At 45.0% G+C, this 14,759-nt stretch overlaps 1 protein-coding gene across 1 annotated transcript in view; it reads left to right on the forward strand.

Annotated features, from left to right (window-relative positions):
- Fam133b (family with sequence similarity 133 member B) overlaps positions 1–14,759 on the forward strand; it is a 29,617-nt gene that overhangs the window by 2,087 nt on the left and 12,771 nt on the right. Inside the window, exons 2-4 of the mRNA XM_076565953.1 lie at positions 4,029–4,086; positions 4,183–4,460; positions 11,644–11,741. Coding sequence (XP_076422068.1) covers positions 4,029–4,086; positions 4,183–4,460; positions 11,644–11,741 — 434 coding nt within the window. The remainder of the gene's footprint in view (positions 1–4,028; positions 4,087–4,182; positions 4,461–11,643; positions 11,742–14,759) is intronic.

The following is a 14,759-nucleotide window of genomic DNA, read 5'->3' on the forward strand; positions in this document are numbered from 1 at the left end:
CTGCTTCAGAAAATGCCCTGCAGCCTTACCGAGGAGGAGGCGTTTTCTCGGTAGAGGCGCCCTCCTCTCTGATGCCTTGTGTCAAATTGACATAAAACTAGAGAGCACAGCTCACCTCATCTTCACACAGACACGTCACTGTTAGGCCGCCACCTTCCTTTTGTTCGTCCCCAAGAGCACACACTAGTCTGAACATTGCAATATAAAATATTCCAAGTCTAAAAATTCCCACAGTCTTTACAAATTTAAACACTTTAAATTCAGTCTATTTAAAATTCAAATTCTCTTTTAAAGAGACCTTAAAAACCTAACATCTTTTTTGGTTTTTCAAGTCAGGGTTTCTCTGTGTAGCTCTGTCTGTCCTGGAACTTGCTCAGTAGACCAGGCTGACCTCGAACTCACAGAGATCCGCCTGCCTCTGCATCCTGAGTGCTGGGATTAAAGGGGTTAGCCACCATACCCGGCTTCTAAAATCTTTTTTAAAGTCTAGTCTCTCAACTGTGGGCTCCTATAAAATCAAAAAATAAGTGAAATACTTTCTTACTTCAAAAGGGAAGAACCAGAACACAGTCACAATCAAATCAAAACCAAACTCCAGCTCTAAGTAACTTGGCATCCAGTGTCTGGGATGCACTCACCAGCTTCTGGACTTTTCCAAAGGGCTTGTGTCACTTCCCTGGCTCTGCCCTCTGCAGTACACACAGCTTGTCTTCTAGGCTCCAGCTGGCTCCACCTCACCCCTGCTGCTGTTCTTGGTGGTCATCCCATGGTACAGGCATCTCCAAACTGCTGGGGTCTTCTGCTGCAACTGGGCTGGACTTTCTCCAAAAGCCTCTCCAGGACTCTGAGCGGGGCTCCAACCTTGCCATGCAGTGCCAAAACTCAGCTGCTCTCCGTGATCCCTTCACATTCAAAACTAGCACCATTTGGGTGCCTCATAGACGACCAAGTCCAGCGACCAGCACAACCTTGGGTAGCCTGCCCACAATGGGCTGGGCCCTCCCTCATCTGTCATTAGTTAAGAAAGGGTCCTACAGGCTTTCCTACAGCCCAATCTTAAGGAGGCATTTTCTCAATTGAGGCTTCCTCCTCTCTGATGACTAAACCTTGTGTCAAGTTGACATAAATCTAGACAGTACATGAACCAATATATTTTCTTTTTAGTGTGTGTGTGATGTGCATGTTCGTATGTATGCAGGAGCACATTTATGGGTAGGTACGTGTGAGACAGAATCCCTCACTGGAACATACACCTCACCAATTCAGCTAGTATAGCTAGCCATCCTGCTTTGGAGAACTTATATCCACCTCCAGAGCTTAGGGTTTACTGGTGGACCACTTCTACCCACCCAACCGCCAGGTGTGTGCTGTGGATCTGAACTCCAGTCCTGATACTTGGACAACAAGCTCTTTACCCACTGAGCCACCTTCCAATACATCCTTTTATTGCTGCATGCTGCCATGGTCTATACTGTTTTAGAGTTCATTGTTCTCCAATAATATATAATGGCCATTTCCCCAGATCAACACATACAGCTCTCCTTCGCTTTTAAAATTCCTACGTGGTTTGTCACAGCATGAGAGTGCCATACCTTAGTCATTTCCTTTGTCACAAATATCAAACTTGATCTCTCCCAACAAAAGAGCTGCCTAGGTTAATACCCTTGCAGTGGCTGTTATCAAATATAAATGTCACTCTTATGACTCCAGTCTAAGGATGTGTACACCCAAACAACAGACATTTGGGGTTTTAGATTACCTACATCTCTTTCCATTTAAAATCTCAAGCACCCATACAAAAATAATTCACCGTGTAGGAAAGTCAACTAGTATATTATTACATTTAGAAGACAACCCAGGTTATAATCAGTGAATGCTAGTCACTTGGGAAATCTCTACCTAAGAGGGTTGTTAATATAATTATTACTGTTATTTACAGCTTTGACCTTTTGAAGCTGCTCATCTACTCCCATTCAAGACTCTGCCTGTACAATAAAAATACGACTTTCCCTTCGCAGTCAAGGTGCTTTGCCTCCAGCCCCATGTGACCTTCCTGCCTTGCGTTACAAGTACCCCACACTGTCACACTTGGCTGTGTCTGCTTCCTTTAACCCAGGACGTTCTCTCTTCCTTCTCAGCTCTTGTGTGGGAAGTCTGCCCAGGCTCACAGCCTACCTGAGAACTTTCCATCCTTCCTTGGCCCCCCATGACAGTGTAAGGCTGTAAGGGAAGCTTCATTTTCATCTTTGACACACTTGGGCCCAATCGCTGAGCAGCTCTGCTTTGTCACCGTGAGACACAGAAATAATGACTTGCCTCCCCCTACCCTCCATTTTTCCCAACTGAAAAATGAAATGCAATCTCTTGGCTATGCCTTAAGTATTTGGGACAGCATGTAATTCTAGCTAGAAGGAAAGTGTGTTTCTTAGCAGATCACATGTGTGGGCGATGTATAAGGCATCACTTCGGTCTTCCCACAGAGCTGCTGGGAGTTTTGTTCTGAAAAGACTTGGAATGATCTAGATTTTATGAAGTCCTTTCTCACCAGACTCCAAAAGCTTTTTTTATTATTCCCACTGGGTCCTGGATAGTTTTCCTGTTTATCTGTCCACTTCTGAGATACCTGCTCTAGGTCTGGATCATTTGTCAGCTAAAAAGAGCTAAAGAAAACACAAATATTCCTGCTGAATTATATAACATTATATATTTATATATATGTATATGTATATGTATGTATGTATCATTGTAGAATATTATTTTAAGGTGTGTTACTTTTGTTTAACTCTGTGAAGCTGTGTTACTGTGCCCATGTAAAACACCCGAGGGTCTAATAAAGAACTGAACGGCCCCTAGCAAGGCAGGGGAGAGAGATAGGTGGGGCTGGCAGGCAGAGAGAATATGTAGAAGGAGAAATCTGGGATGAAGAGAAGAAAAGAGATGGAGGGGTGAAAAAAAAGAAGCAGCCAGAGAAGGAGGAGGACCCAGGGGCCAGCCACTCAGCTACACAGCAAGCCATGGAGTAAGAGTAAGGTTTACAGAAGAAGAGAACAGGAAAAGCCCACAGGCAAAAGGTAGACAAGACAGGTTAAAGAAAGCTGGCAAGAAACAATCCAAGCTAAGGCCCGGCGTTCATAATTAAGAATAAGCCTCTGGGGTGATTTATTTGGGAGCTGAGTGGCGCCCCCCCCAAAAAAAAAGAGCAAAAGAAATAACACCAGACTTGCATTTACTTTGTTGCTCAAGATAGCCTTGAACTTATGATTTCTACCAACCCAACCCCTAGACTCCCAAATGCTAGGATTGTATACATAAGCCCCACCCCTCCCGGTTGGGGGACGGAGCTAAAAGATTTTCTTCAGTGTAATGAAAACCCTATAATGATATTTCCCAAAAGTCCAGAAAGGATTCTGATCGATTTTAAACTCCTTCCTAATGCTCTCGTGTCGGCATGAACCTATGAGCACTATGTCCAAGCCTGTGATAATCAATGTGCACGGTGTATTCTTTTCTGGAGTCCAGGTCACTTCTTCTGAAGTTTTGGGACAGTCCAGATAATGCCATAGCAGCCAAGCAGTAAGATCTAACCCGTGTGTGTTTTTCTCACCCTAGAAACTTACAGACTCCTTAATGATAGGGATTGTGTCTTAACTATCTTAGTCGTGACCCAGCCTCACTATTTGAAGTTTTATGGCTTATTTTTGTTGTTGTTGTTGTTGTTGTTGTTGTTAGATTTATTTTATGTGTATGAGTAGTTTGGCTGCCTGCATGTATGTATGTGCCTGATGCCCAAGGAGGTCAGAAGGGGGCACCAGAAACCCAGGAATTGGAGTTACAGATAGTTGAGAACCACCTTGTGGATACTTGACTTCCTCTGCAAGAGCAGCAAGTGTTCTTAATGAAAATTATGCAAGGTAGATGATTTAAAAAACAAACAAACAAACAAAAAACAAATGAATGCGTGTGATGAACGAATGAACTTTAGCAGTACGAGTAACCTAAGTCTCTAACAGCACTTTCTCCCCCACCAGGTGAACGACTCTGTAGGACCAGTTTGTGCTGGTCCTCACTTTATTTCCAACGGGCCAGGTAAGAGTTTCCCCTAGAATGAGTATTTCGGCGCATAAAGAACGGAAGAAAGCCAAGGCCCAATGGAGTGAGCTGCCTTGGCGAGACGGGGTACAGAGCGTGCCCTCCTGCCGGGGAGTGGGTGGTCACAGGAACCCTGCAGCGGCAGCTCCTGGGAACCGCCGGCGGGCGCTTGCGCCGGCCTGTCCTCCGCAGCGCCAGGGGGCGCTGTGCCGTACGCGGGCTCGGGATTGGCGGGGCGCCGCTCTCTGGGCGGGGCGCAGAGGCGGTGGGAGGACTTGCGGCGGGCCGCTTCGGCTTCTTCTCCGGCCTGCTCCGTCCGCGGCTTCCCGCGCGTCCCGCCGGCCACCATGGGGAAGCGAGACAATCGCGTGGTGAGTACTCGGTGGGGAACACCGACGGGACGGCGCGGGGACGGGAGGCCGGGAGCCAGCGGAAGCCGTCGCCCGTCGCGGCGGGGCCGGCGGTCGCGGCGCACCTGCGGGCCCCGGGACCCCGCGCCTTGCGGTGCGCGTGCGCGCTGCTCGCCCTCGGCGCCGCGGTCGGTCGGCGGGCTCTGCTGCGGGGCCCCGGGGGCCGCTCGCCCCGCAGCCGGGAGGGCCGCGAGCGCGGGGCCGGCCGGAGAAGAAGCCGCCTGTGCGGAGAGGCCGAGGCCCAGGCGCCCGCAGCCCGACCGCGGGGCCAGGGGTGCTCCAGACGGCTGCGCCCACGGAAGTTAGTGACTCCCGAGCCCAAGTTTCTACCCGTGCGACCGGGGCCGCGTTTCCCCAGCCTGACCACAAAGGCAGCTGCCCGAGCGGCCGCGCCTGGGTACCTGCCGAGCTGCCTGTGCGGTGCTAGTGCGTGCTCCCCGGCTTCAAAGCGTCCGTTTGCTTCCGCGGTGGAGCCCCCTCAGTCAGGAGCATCGCTTCCCCGGTTCAGAAAGGTTCCTACCTCCCTCCGGGCCTCAAGACGAGGCCACGCGTCCTCTGGACCATAGACTGGAGTTGAAATGGCCGGGTGCGTGGGGCATCCTGAGTTCGACGTCCTGAAGTGCTTGGGCACTTTTAATGTCCTCTCACGCTTGGAAATGACCCCGTTTTCTGGAGATTTTTCAGTTTAGTTTTGCTCTCACTGATGATGCTCTCGTGGATTTAAAGGTTATAGAATTGCTTACAAACATGCGTTTTCTTACAGAAATCCAAAATGTTCCATTTTACTGGAAACTTTCCATTTATACATCCCTAAGGCATTTGTGAAACATGAGACTAGCTTCGTTTACTGGGGCGTTTTGACAACTCAGAACTGTTTTGTTGTCCTAGCACAGAATGTTCTGGTAGCCTTTTGTTTGCACTTCAAAGATTATAAGACTGAGAACATTAATTCAAGAGACAGGAGAGATGTAGGAGATCCGATGAAATCTCTAATTTGTAGGGGACAGGTTGAAGCTGCTTAAATTACGAGCAGAACTTGGCTCATTTGACACTTGGTTCAGTACTTAATAACTGGATTTTTTTTTTTCCTTTTTTTTTTTGGGTTTTTCGAGACAGGGTTTCTCTGTGTAGCTTTGCGCCTTCCCTGGGACTCACTTGGTAGCCCAGGCTGGCCTCGAACTCACAGAGATCCGCCTGGCTCTGCCTCCCGAGTGCTGGGATTAAAGGCGTGCACCACCACCGCCCGGCTTAACAGCACTTTTAAACCACAGATGTCCTATCCATTTCCGACACATGCACATCTTCTCCATTATCAGCATCCCCCACCGAGAAGGTACATTCGTTCCAGTGAACTTGTGGTTTATATTTCAGGAATCACACCATACTGTGCATTTTGTGCCTTTGGACAAATTAGTAATGATGTGCATCCACCATTATGATGCATTATCACTGAAAGTCTCTGCTTCAGTCACTCCAGTCGCTTCAATTCCTGCAGTCACCGCTTTCTTTACTGGCTCCGTAGTTTTGCCAGGACTTGATTTTGAATGTCTGTCTCCGAAAATACTAGCTGTTCTGTTATTCTTGTTCAGAGATGGTCTCAGAGGCAGTCCAGTTCCTTTTCTTACACTGATGATATTGTCATGGTGTTAAAGATTATAGGATTTCAGAATTTAAAAAAAAAACAACCCAAACCTTTAGGGGACTGGAGAGAAGCCTCAAGGGTAAGAGCACATGTTGCTGCTCTTTTCTCCTCTCTCTTTCATAATTATGTTTGTTTGTTCTGACACGGGATCTCCCTGTGTGTCCCTGACTGACCAGGTTGGCCTGTGCCCACCTCTGCCTCTGGAGTATTGGGACTAAAAGCACGAGCCACCAGGCCTGGCACATGCTGCTCTTGCAGAGGACTGAAGTTCCATTCCCAGCACCCACATCAGGCCATCCATAGCCCTCTGTGACCCGGGCTCCAGAGGATCCAGTGCCGCCTTCTGACATCTGTGAGAACATGTGTACACACACACACACACACACACACACACACACACGCACGCACGCACGCACGCACGCACGCACAGGCACACAAACACAAATTTAAAAACATTAAATCTTGTTGAACAGTTGTTTTGTTGTTTATCCATATCTATTTATTTTGTGTGTATGCGTGCACACCTGCCACAGTAAGCTTGTGAAAGGCCAGAAAACAACTAGCCAGGATTTCTCTTCCTCTGTTGTGTAGATTCCTGGGATCAAACTCAGGTCATCAGGCTTAGGTATAAAATATCTCCTCCTAAACGATGGGTTTTATTTATTTATTTTTGTGTGTGTGGTGTGTGTGTGTTTGTTTGTTTGTTTATTTATTTGTTTTGGAAGCTGTAGTTAACAACCTTTGAGTCTACTTTGAAGTACTCACCTTGACGGAGTCATGTCTTCAGCCCTTCTTGGAGAAGCTTTGGGTTCACAGAAGAGTTGACTAGAAGTGAGAGAGATCCTCTGAGTGTGTGTGTGTGTGTGTGTGTGTGTGTGTGTGTGTGTGTGTGTGTGTACTCCTACTCATGGATAGCCTGAATGAACATTTTAGTTCTTGGCATCTGTAAAGGACTATGGCATTCACGGTGCCTTTATGCCTGTTTTCTGGAAGCCTGCTTCATATTCTTTTTGGTAATCTGTGTCCTCTAAAGTGAGTAGATGAATCCTCTAGGTAAAGACGGTCAAAGCAACAAATCAGATTCTGCTCGTGCCTCTCACAGTTGTCCTACGTTGCTCTTTTGGTTCCTTCTCACGTGTGCATCCCCTTGAGCCTAGCTTGCTGTTCTGAGTTACAATAACAAATCATTTTCCTTTACTTGAACTCTTGTAGCCACAGACAGTTATAGTCATGTATACTTTTTTTTGTAATTTTGATTACATTTTAATTTTTCACATGTCTATATGTGTGGGTGCCAGGAGACAACTTTCCAGAGTCAGTAGTTAGTCCCAGGGATCGAACTTGTGCCCTCAGGCTTGGAGGCACATGTCTTACTCACTGAGCCATCCCCCCAGCCAGTGGCACAGTCTTTAAAATGATCAAGCTGGGTGACAGGGATGGCTCACTGGTTAAGAGCACTGGCTATTACTCCAGAAGATCCAGGGTTGCTCTCCAGTCCAGGACATTTTAAGCCCTTTTCTGACCTCCATGGGAACCAGGCACCAGAGGCCAAAAAAGGGTGTAGGATGCCCTGGAATGGGCATTACAGACAATTGAGAGCTGCATAAGGTTTTGGGAACTGATCCCAGGTCCTCTGCAAGAGCAGCTGCTCTTACCTGCTAAGTATCTTTCCCACCCTTAGTATTTCTTTTATTTTATGTGCATTGGTGTTTTTTGCCTGCATGTGTGTCTGTATGACGGTGTTAAATCTTGGAGTTACAGGCAGTGGTTAGCTGCCATGTGGGTTGTAGGAATTGAACCTGGGTCATCTGGAAGAACAGTCAGTGCTCTTAACCACTGAGCCATTAACCATATAAAATGGTGAAGGGGGTGAGCTGGAGAGATAGCTCAGCAGATAAAAGCACATACTACTCTTGAAGAGGACCAGAATTTGGTTCCCAGGATCCACATTAGGTGGTTCACAACCATCTCGATAACTTACAGCTCCAAGATGTCCATTACCCTCTTCTGACCTCTACAGTCACACAGACACATACACACAATCAAAAAATAAGAATAATTTACAAAAATAAAATAGTTGAGGGGAATGTCTTCTCATCTTGGTGCACATGCATTCATTTGTTAGTTTTTGGTATTGATTAAAATGCTTTTTTTTTTCCAACTGCTTTTGCTTTTCACTTTAGAACCTTGGACATCTTTCCAAATCACAAACTATAGATCTACTTCGTTTTTTTAGTAACTACATAATATTTCATTTAGGGGACATACTTGCAGTATATTTTATGAATCCTGATTTGATAATGGCCTAGGTGTTTTCAGTTTTTACTGTTGTAATTTAGTTGGGATGGTCCTTTTATGTAGTTGCATTCTTTAGAAATAATTTTTACAATTTTTTTTTTTTTTTTTTTTTTTGGTTTTTCGAGACAGGGTTTCTCTGTGTAGCTTTGCGCCTTTCCTGGAACTTGCTTTGGAGACCAGGCTGGCCTCAAACTCCCAGAGATCCACCTGCCTCTGCCTCCCAAGTGCTGGGATTAAAGGCGTGCGCCACCACCGCCCAGCTAATTTTTACAATTATAAACTTAAAATGTTTTACCATTAGGGACTACTAAAAAGCCAGCAGTTAAAAGTATTTAGTGCTCTTGTGGAGAACCTGGGTTTGGTCCCCAGCACCCAGAATCTGGAAGTCTGTCACATCTGTTAGAAAGGTAGAAATGGTCATTTTTTTACAGGTTTTGATAAAGTGCAGCAAATACAGTGCTTTCTTTGTTTCTTTCAAGTATTAAGAAGAGGAGGGCCTTAAAATCAACTGAGAGTAATTATCTTTAACCTAAGTTCCTATCGTTTATAGAGTAAACATTTACCAACTTGAATTAAACTTGGGAAAACTGAATATGAGGAGCAGGAGTTGAGACTGGGCCAGGCATGGTGGTGCATGGTTCTGATCACAAGCTGAGGCAAGGGGGTTGAGAGTTCAGGACAGACTACAGCTACTTCAGGAGATCCTGTCTGAAAACAAAACAGATTTTAATCTAGAGCAGATTTTAGCAAATCACCATCTCTACCAGAAACCATCACTAAACAAAGAAACGTTTGCTTTATTTTGTCTCAGTGTTTTTGAGCTGAAGTGTGTGTTTATCTTACTATAGTAACTATAAAATACATTTATATATATTTATATGCATACGGTATGTATGTAGGCTGTAGCTCAGTTGATGGTGAGTTGATGATGCTTGCTTGCCTAGTGTGCACAAAGCCTTGAGTGTGATCCCCAGCACATGTAAAATCAGAACGTGGAGACAGGAGGATCAGATTTTAAGTCATCTCCCTGCCCTCAGAGTACGTTTTATTTTTGTATAAACATATACTCTCACATATTTCCTTCAGCTGCTTCTGTTGAGCATTTCAGTTGGTGTGAAAGCAGAACAGTGGAGACTGGTGTGTTGTTTCATGTATCATAAAACTTAACACCTTTTTTCTTTTTCTTTTGAGACAAGGTCTCATTGTGTTGCCCTGGCTGGCCTGGAATTTACTATTGTAGACCAGACTGGCCTTGAACTCACAGAGATCCTCCTGCCTCTTCTTCCTGAGTGCGTGGATGAAAGGGGTGCCCCACCATGCCCAGCAACCTTGGCCGTTTTAAAGTGTGGTTCGGTGTCATTGGCTGCATTCACGGTGCTCTGCAACTATGTGTACTTGCAGAACTTTCAGAATCCCAAGTGAGCTGTGCACAACGAAATGGTAACTCCCAAGCTTCTCTCCCCTGCTGAGCCCACTTCTGTCTTCTGTCTCTGGATTTGCTTCTTACGGATATCTCCTGGAAGTGGAACTACGACACTGTCCAGTTGTGTTTCTCTTACCTCACTTAGCATAGCTGTTTTCAAGACCCATCCAGATACAGTATTAGAATTCAGCTTTTGAAAATTGAGTGGGGCGTGTGTTGTGTTTAATTATCTAGTCGTCCATGGGTGGACATTTGTTTTGTTCTGCCCATTGACTGTCATGATTACTGACTGCTACTGTGAACACTGGTGTCCTCTAGAGTCTGTGTTGCATTTGTTTGGGTGTCTGTAGTCCCTAGATGTGGAATTGGAGGTTCATGTGGTGATCCTACGTGGAACTTCTTGAGGAGCACTTAATTATTGTCTGCAACAGCTATTCCATTTTATACTCCCACCAACAACAGTGCACGAAGGGTCCCACTTTCTTCCATTTGTAACAATCCTTGTGATTTTCTGGTTCTTTGCTAATAGCCTTCCTAGTAATATTGAGATTCTTCCTTGTGTTTATTGGCCATTGACGGTGTGTCTTTGGAGACATATCTATTTTAAGTCCTTTGCTCAGTTTTAAATTAGATGATCAGGTGTTTTGTTGTCTTTTTATACCCTGGGCATTACTCTCTTATTCAGGATGTGGTTTGCCGATGGTTTCCCATTCTGCAAATTGTCGTTTCATTATTTGCAGCACATTTATTTCTTCCACATTTTAAATTCTTTTGGGAGAGTGGAGAAATGGTTCAGTGGTTAAGAGCACTGGCTACTCCTCTGGAGGGCCTGGGTTTGAGTCCAACACCCACATGGTAGCTCACAGCCATCTGTAACTCCATTCCCAGACACTCCAATGCACTTTCTGACCTCCACAGGTACTGTGTGTGCACAGTGCACAGATAGACATGCAGGCAAAATCCCATGCACATAAGATACATTTTTAAGGTTATTTTGGGCTTTGTTTTTGTTTTTGTGTTTTTGTTTTTTTTTTTTTTTGGTTGGTTGGTTTTTGTTTTTTGTTTTTTCGAGACAGGGTTTCTCTGTGTAGCTTTGCGCCTCTCCTGGAACTCACTTGGTAGCCCAGGCTGGGCTCGAACTCACAGAGATCCACCTGGCTCTGCCTCCCAAGTGCTGGGATTAAAGGTGTGCGCCACCACCGCCCGGCTTGGGCTTTGTTTTTGTTTTGAAATAAAGCATCATGTAGCTACTCCTGACCTTCCTGACTCTAGCTCCTAAGTGCTAGAATCGTAGGTGTGTGCCCCTGTGACTGGCCACCATTTTATGAAGTCCTCGTTTTTTGTTGTGGATTGTAACTTAATTTTTGATGTTAATTTGAGAATAAAATTACCATCAGTATGGACTAGGAGATTTAGCACTAAGGCAGAGTTAGATCATTTTTGTTTCTTTGGAAGTAGGTTTTTTAATTTGCTAGTAGCATAGTGTGATCACCTTCACTGGGCTTCTGGGTTTCAGGAAAAGTTACCCTAAAGGTGAGAGGCATCATTATTTTTCAAATCTCTGCTAAAGCAACAGCAGCATGTGTTATATGGAGTAACTACTTATCTCACAAGCATTCAAGGCTGTGTAGAAGAATAAACTGATTTTGTAATAAGAGGTTGATTAGTCAGCTTGTTCATGTTTAGTTGGATATAGTATTCATTTATACTAATACTACTAGATAGAAGTGACTTTCCTTACTGGTTATTTTAATAAAATTAATTTGTGTTCTTTCCTCAAGGCCTACATGAATCCAATAGCGATGGCTCGATCGAGGGGTCCAGTCCAGTCTTCAGGGCCAACAATCCAGGACTATCTGAATCGACCGAGGCCTACCTGGTATTTCTGTTTACCTGTTTATAAAGTGTATTCTTCCTGCCTTTAGTGATCGTTGAGCAGTCCCCAGATGACAGGTGGTTTTACTTATTTTTGAGAACTTCATACAGGAGTGTTGTATTGATATCATTTCCACTCCCTCTTCTCCCTCCTACTCTTCCTGTGTTCCGTTCCTGCTCCCCTCAGGTTCATGACTTCTTTAATATTGTTGCACATGCATGCACCCTATTGAATTGAATTCATCTTGTGTCTAAGGCTGACCAGTTGGGTTTGGATGGCCTGTCAGGGAATTCATACCTGAAGAAAACTGATTCATACTCATGCTCTCTCTCTCCGCCCCTACCCACCCACCTACCCCCAGCATTCCTGTAACATCTTCAAGTTGGCTTGTCATCTGGTGGTGTCATTATGCAGATCTTATTTAGGCAGCCATATTGTTGCAATTTCATGGGTGCATTTCCCCTGCCTTGTCTAAAAGACACTATCTCTCAGTGGGCATCTTGGTCCTAGGCTCTTAAAATCTTTCTGCCACCTTTTCTATAATTTTCCCTGAGCCTTACATGTAGAGGTTGCATTGTAGATGTCCCAATTTGGGGTGAGCATCCATGTTTCCATCTGTTAAAAAGAAGCTTCTCTGTTGAGGGATGAGACCTGCCCTCATCTGGACATGAGGATAAGTATTTAGAATGTGTTAGAAGTTTTATCTAATTGGAAAATGGCAGTAGTAGGTTCTCCTCCAGGGTCTGTGGTCTTACTGGCCCCAAGCAGTTGGCTAAATTTGCAGTTTTAGCTGTAAATTCCCTCCTCCATGGGCCTTAGGTCCAGTTAACTGGTGGCTACCTCCAAGCTAAAGGTGTCACTCTTGCACCAGGAGGGATATGCTGTGCTCGTCTTTGTGGTTCGCAGGCTTTACCACTGGTGTCTCTCCCTTGGCAGCCTGGATAGCACCTTCAGACACTTCCAGAGCTGTCCTCAGAAAAGAGGCTCCACATCAGTCCAGCTTGACTCCTCCAAGTCCCTTGTCCAAAGTGTATAATCAGTCTACAGCAGTAGGCTCTTATCTTCAAATTCTGGGAGGCTACCAAAGGTAGTGGCCATAGCCTATATTGTTTTGGAATCTCTGACCCCCTGACCAACAACTCAGAGAAGTTTCCCATGCTTGGCACTGGGTATTTATTGTTATAATCTATGGCTTCTTCGGGTAGCATTATCATCCTGGAGACAACTCCCTTTTTTAATTATGTTGTGTGTTTACTTGATTGTAGCTGAAGTTTTGCTGTGTCCACCTGGCTCCTGCAGCTGCTCAGACCCAAATAAATACACAGAGGCTTGTATTATTTATAAACTGTATGGCCATGGCAGGGTTCTTGCTATCTAGTTCTTATATCTTAAATTGACCCATTTCTATTAATCTATAAGTTGCCACGTGGCTTGTGGCTCACCAGTACTTTTACATCTTGCTTCTCATGGCGGCAGCTGGCAGTGTCTCCTGACTCAGCCTTCCTTTTCCCAGAATTCTCTCTGCTTATCCCTCCTATACCAAACTTCCTGCCTGGCTACTGGCCAGTTAGCGTTTTACTTATCAATCAGAGCAACATATTCACAGCATACAGAAAGACATCCCCAGCACTTGATTCTTTGTTTTAGATTTCTTGGTATATCTGGGTATTGGTCCTCTATCAAAAATTCAACTAGCAGTTCTCTGTCAGCTTCCTCTTCAGTGTTTTTTCTGCTATGCAGCAACTTCAGTTTAAATGAGGTCACAGTTGTCACTTGTCCTTAATTCCTGGTCAAGTTGAGTCCTGCTCAGAAAGTCCCTTCCTGGCCCTGTATCTTATAGGGCACAGCCTGTGTTTTCTTCTAGCAGTTTTAGCCTTTCTGCCTCCCTTTGAGGTCTTTGATCCATCTAGAGTTGATTGTTGTGGTTGTTGTTGTTTTTGGTTTTTCGAGACAGGGTTTCTTTGTGTAGCTTTGGAGCCTGTCCTGGAACTCACTCTGTAGACCAGGCTGGCCTCAAACTCACAGAGATCCACCTGCCTCTGCCTCCCAAGTGCTGGGATTAAAGGCGTGCACCACTACCACCTGGCTAGATTTGATTTTTGTTCAGGATAATATATGTGGGTCTAATTTCATTCTTCTACATGTGGACATCTAGAATAATGAGTGATTTTTAAAGTAACATTTAACAGGGGTTTTTGTTTTGAATATATGATTCACACGCATGAACAAAATAGACATTTGAGAACCTGGCATGGCTAAAACACTTGGAAGAAGACTTCTGTCACTCTCTTCTGCAGCCTCTAAAGTGTCTCACTTAACCTTGCAGTTATGTGCTGTTTAAAATGATGGTGCCTTCATTGAGGTTCACGGAGAAGTTAGAGAGGAGGAGTAGGAATACTGTATGGTGCCGGTCCAAGTGTAGCAGCTGATCCAGGCGAGTCAGAAAAACCAGAGGAGTGGCTCTCATCTTTTGTAAATACACAGTCACAGTTTCAGGCACTGTTATTTAATATTTCATCCTTTTTGTTTCTACTACAGTCCTGAAGTAACAAATCACCAGCTGCAGAATACCTTTAGATCCAGGCAGCTGTGGTTGATGCTTACCGTATGTTATAGGGAATCCTTTCAGCTCAAATGTCCATCTCTTCCAGTGTGCTTAATTATTGTTCTTAACCACTGCAGCATACCAGAAAAGTTCCCCCCCCCCAAAAAAAAAAAAAACCTTTAACATGCTAAGAGGAGATGGAATTTAAAGAGGACATGCTCAAGAACACATTTTAATGCCCGTGAGTCAGAAGCCTTTAGAACAACCCACAGATTGGGTAATTCATAAGAGCACTTAGAGGAGTCCTGGCAGATAATCCCACTCTTAACAAGATGAATGACAACAGAAGGATGTCAGGTCCTGTTGAAAAGGGGAACTGTGGAAAGTCAGACGCAGGCTTGCAAGGGGTCTTGCTAACAGAATCATACAAGGCACACTTATTCCTCTAGCAAGGAATTAGGACAGCATGTGGGATG

This window comes from Peromyscus maniculatus, chromosome 3, assembly GCF_049852395.1.
Source record: "Peromyscus maniculatus bairdii isolate BWxNUB_F1_BW_parent chromosome 3, HU_Pman_BW_mat_3.1, whole genome shotgun sequence".
NCBI lineage: Eukaryota > Metazoa > Chordata > Mammalia > Rodentia > Cricetidae > Peromyscus > Peromyscus maniculatus.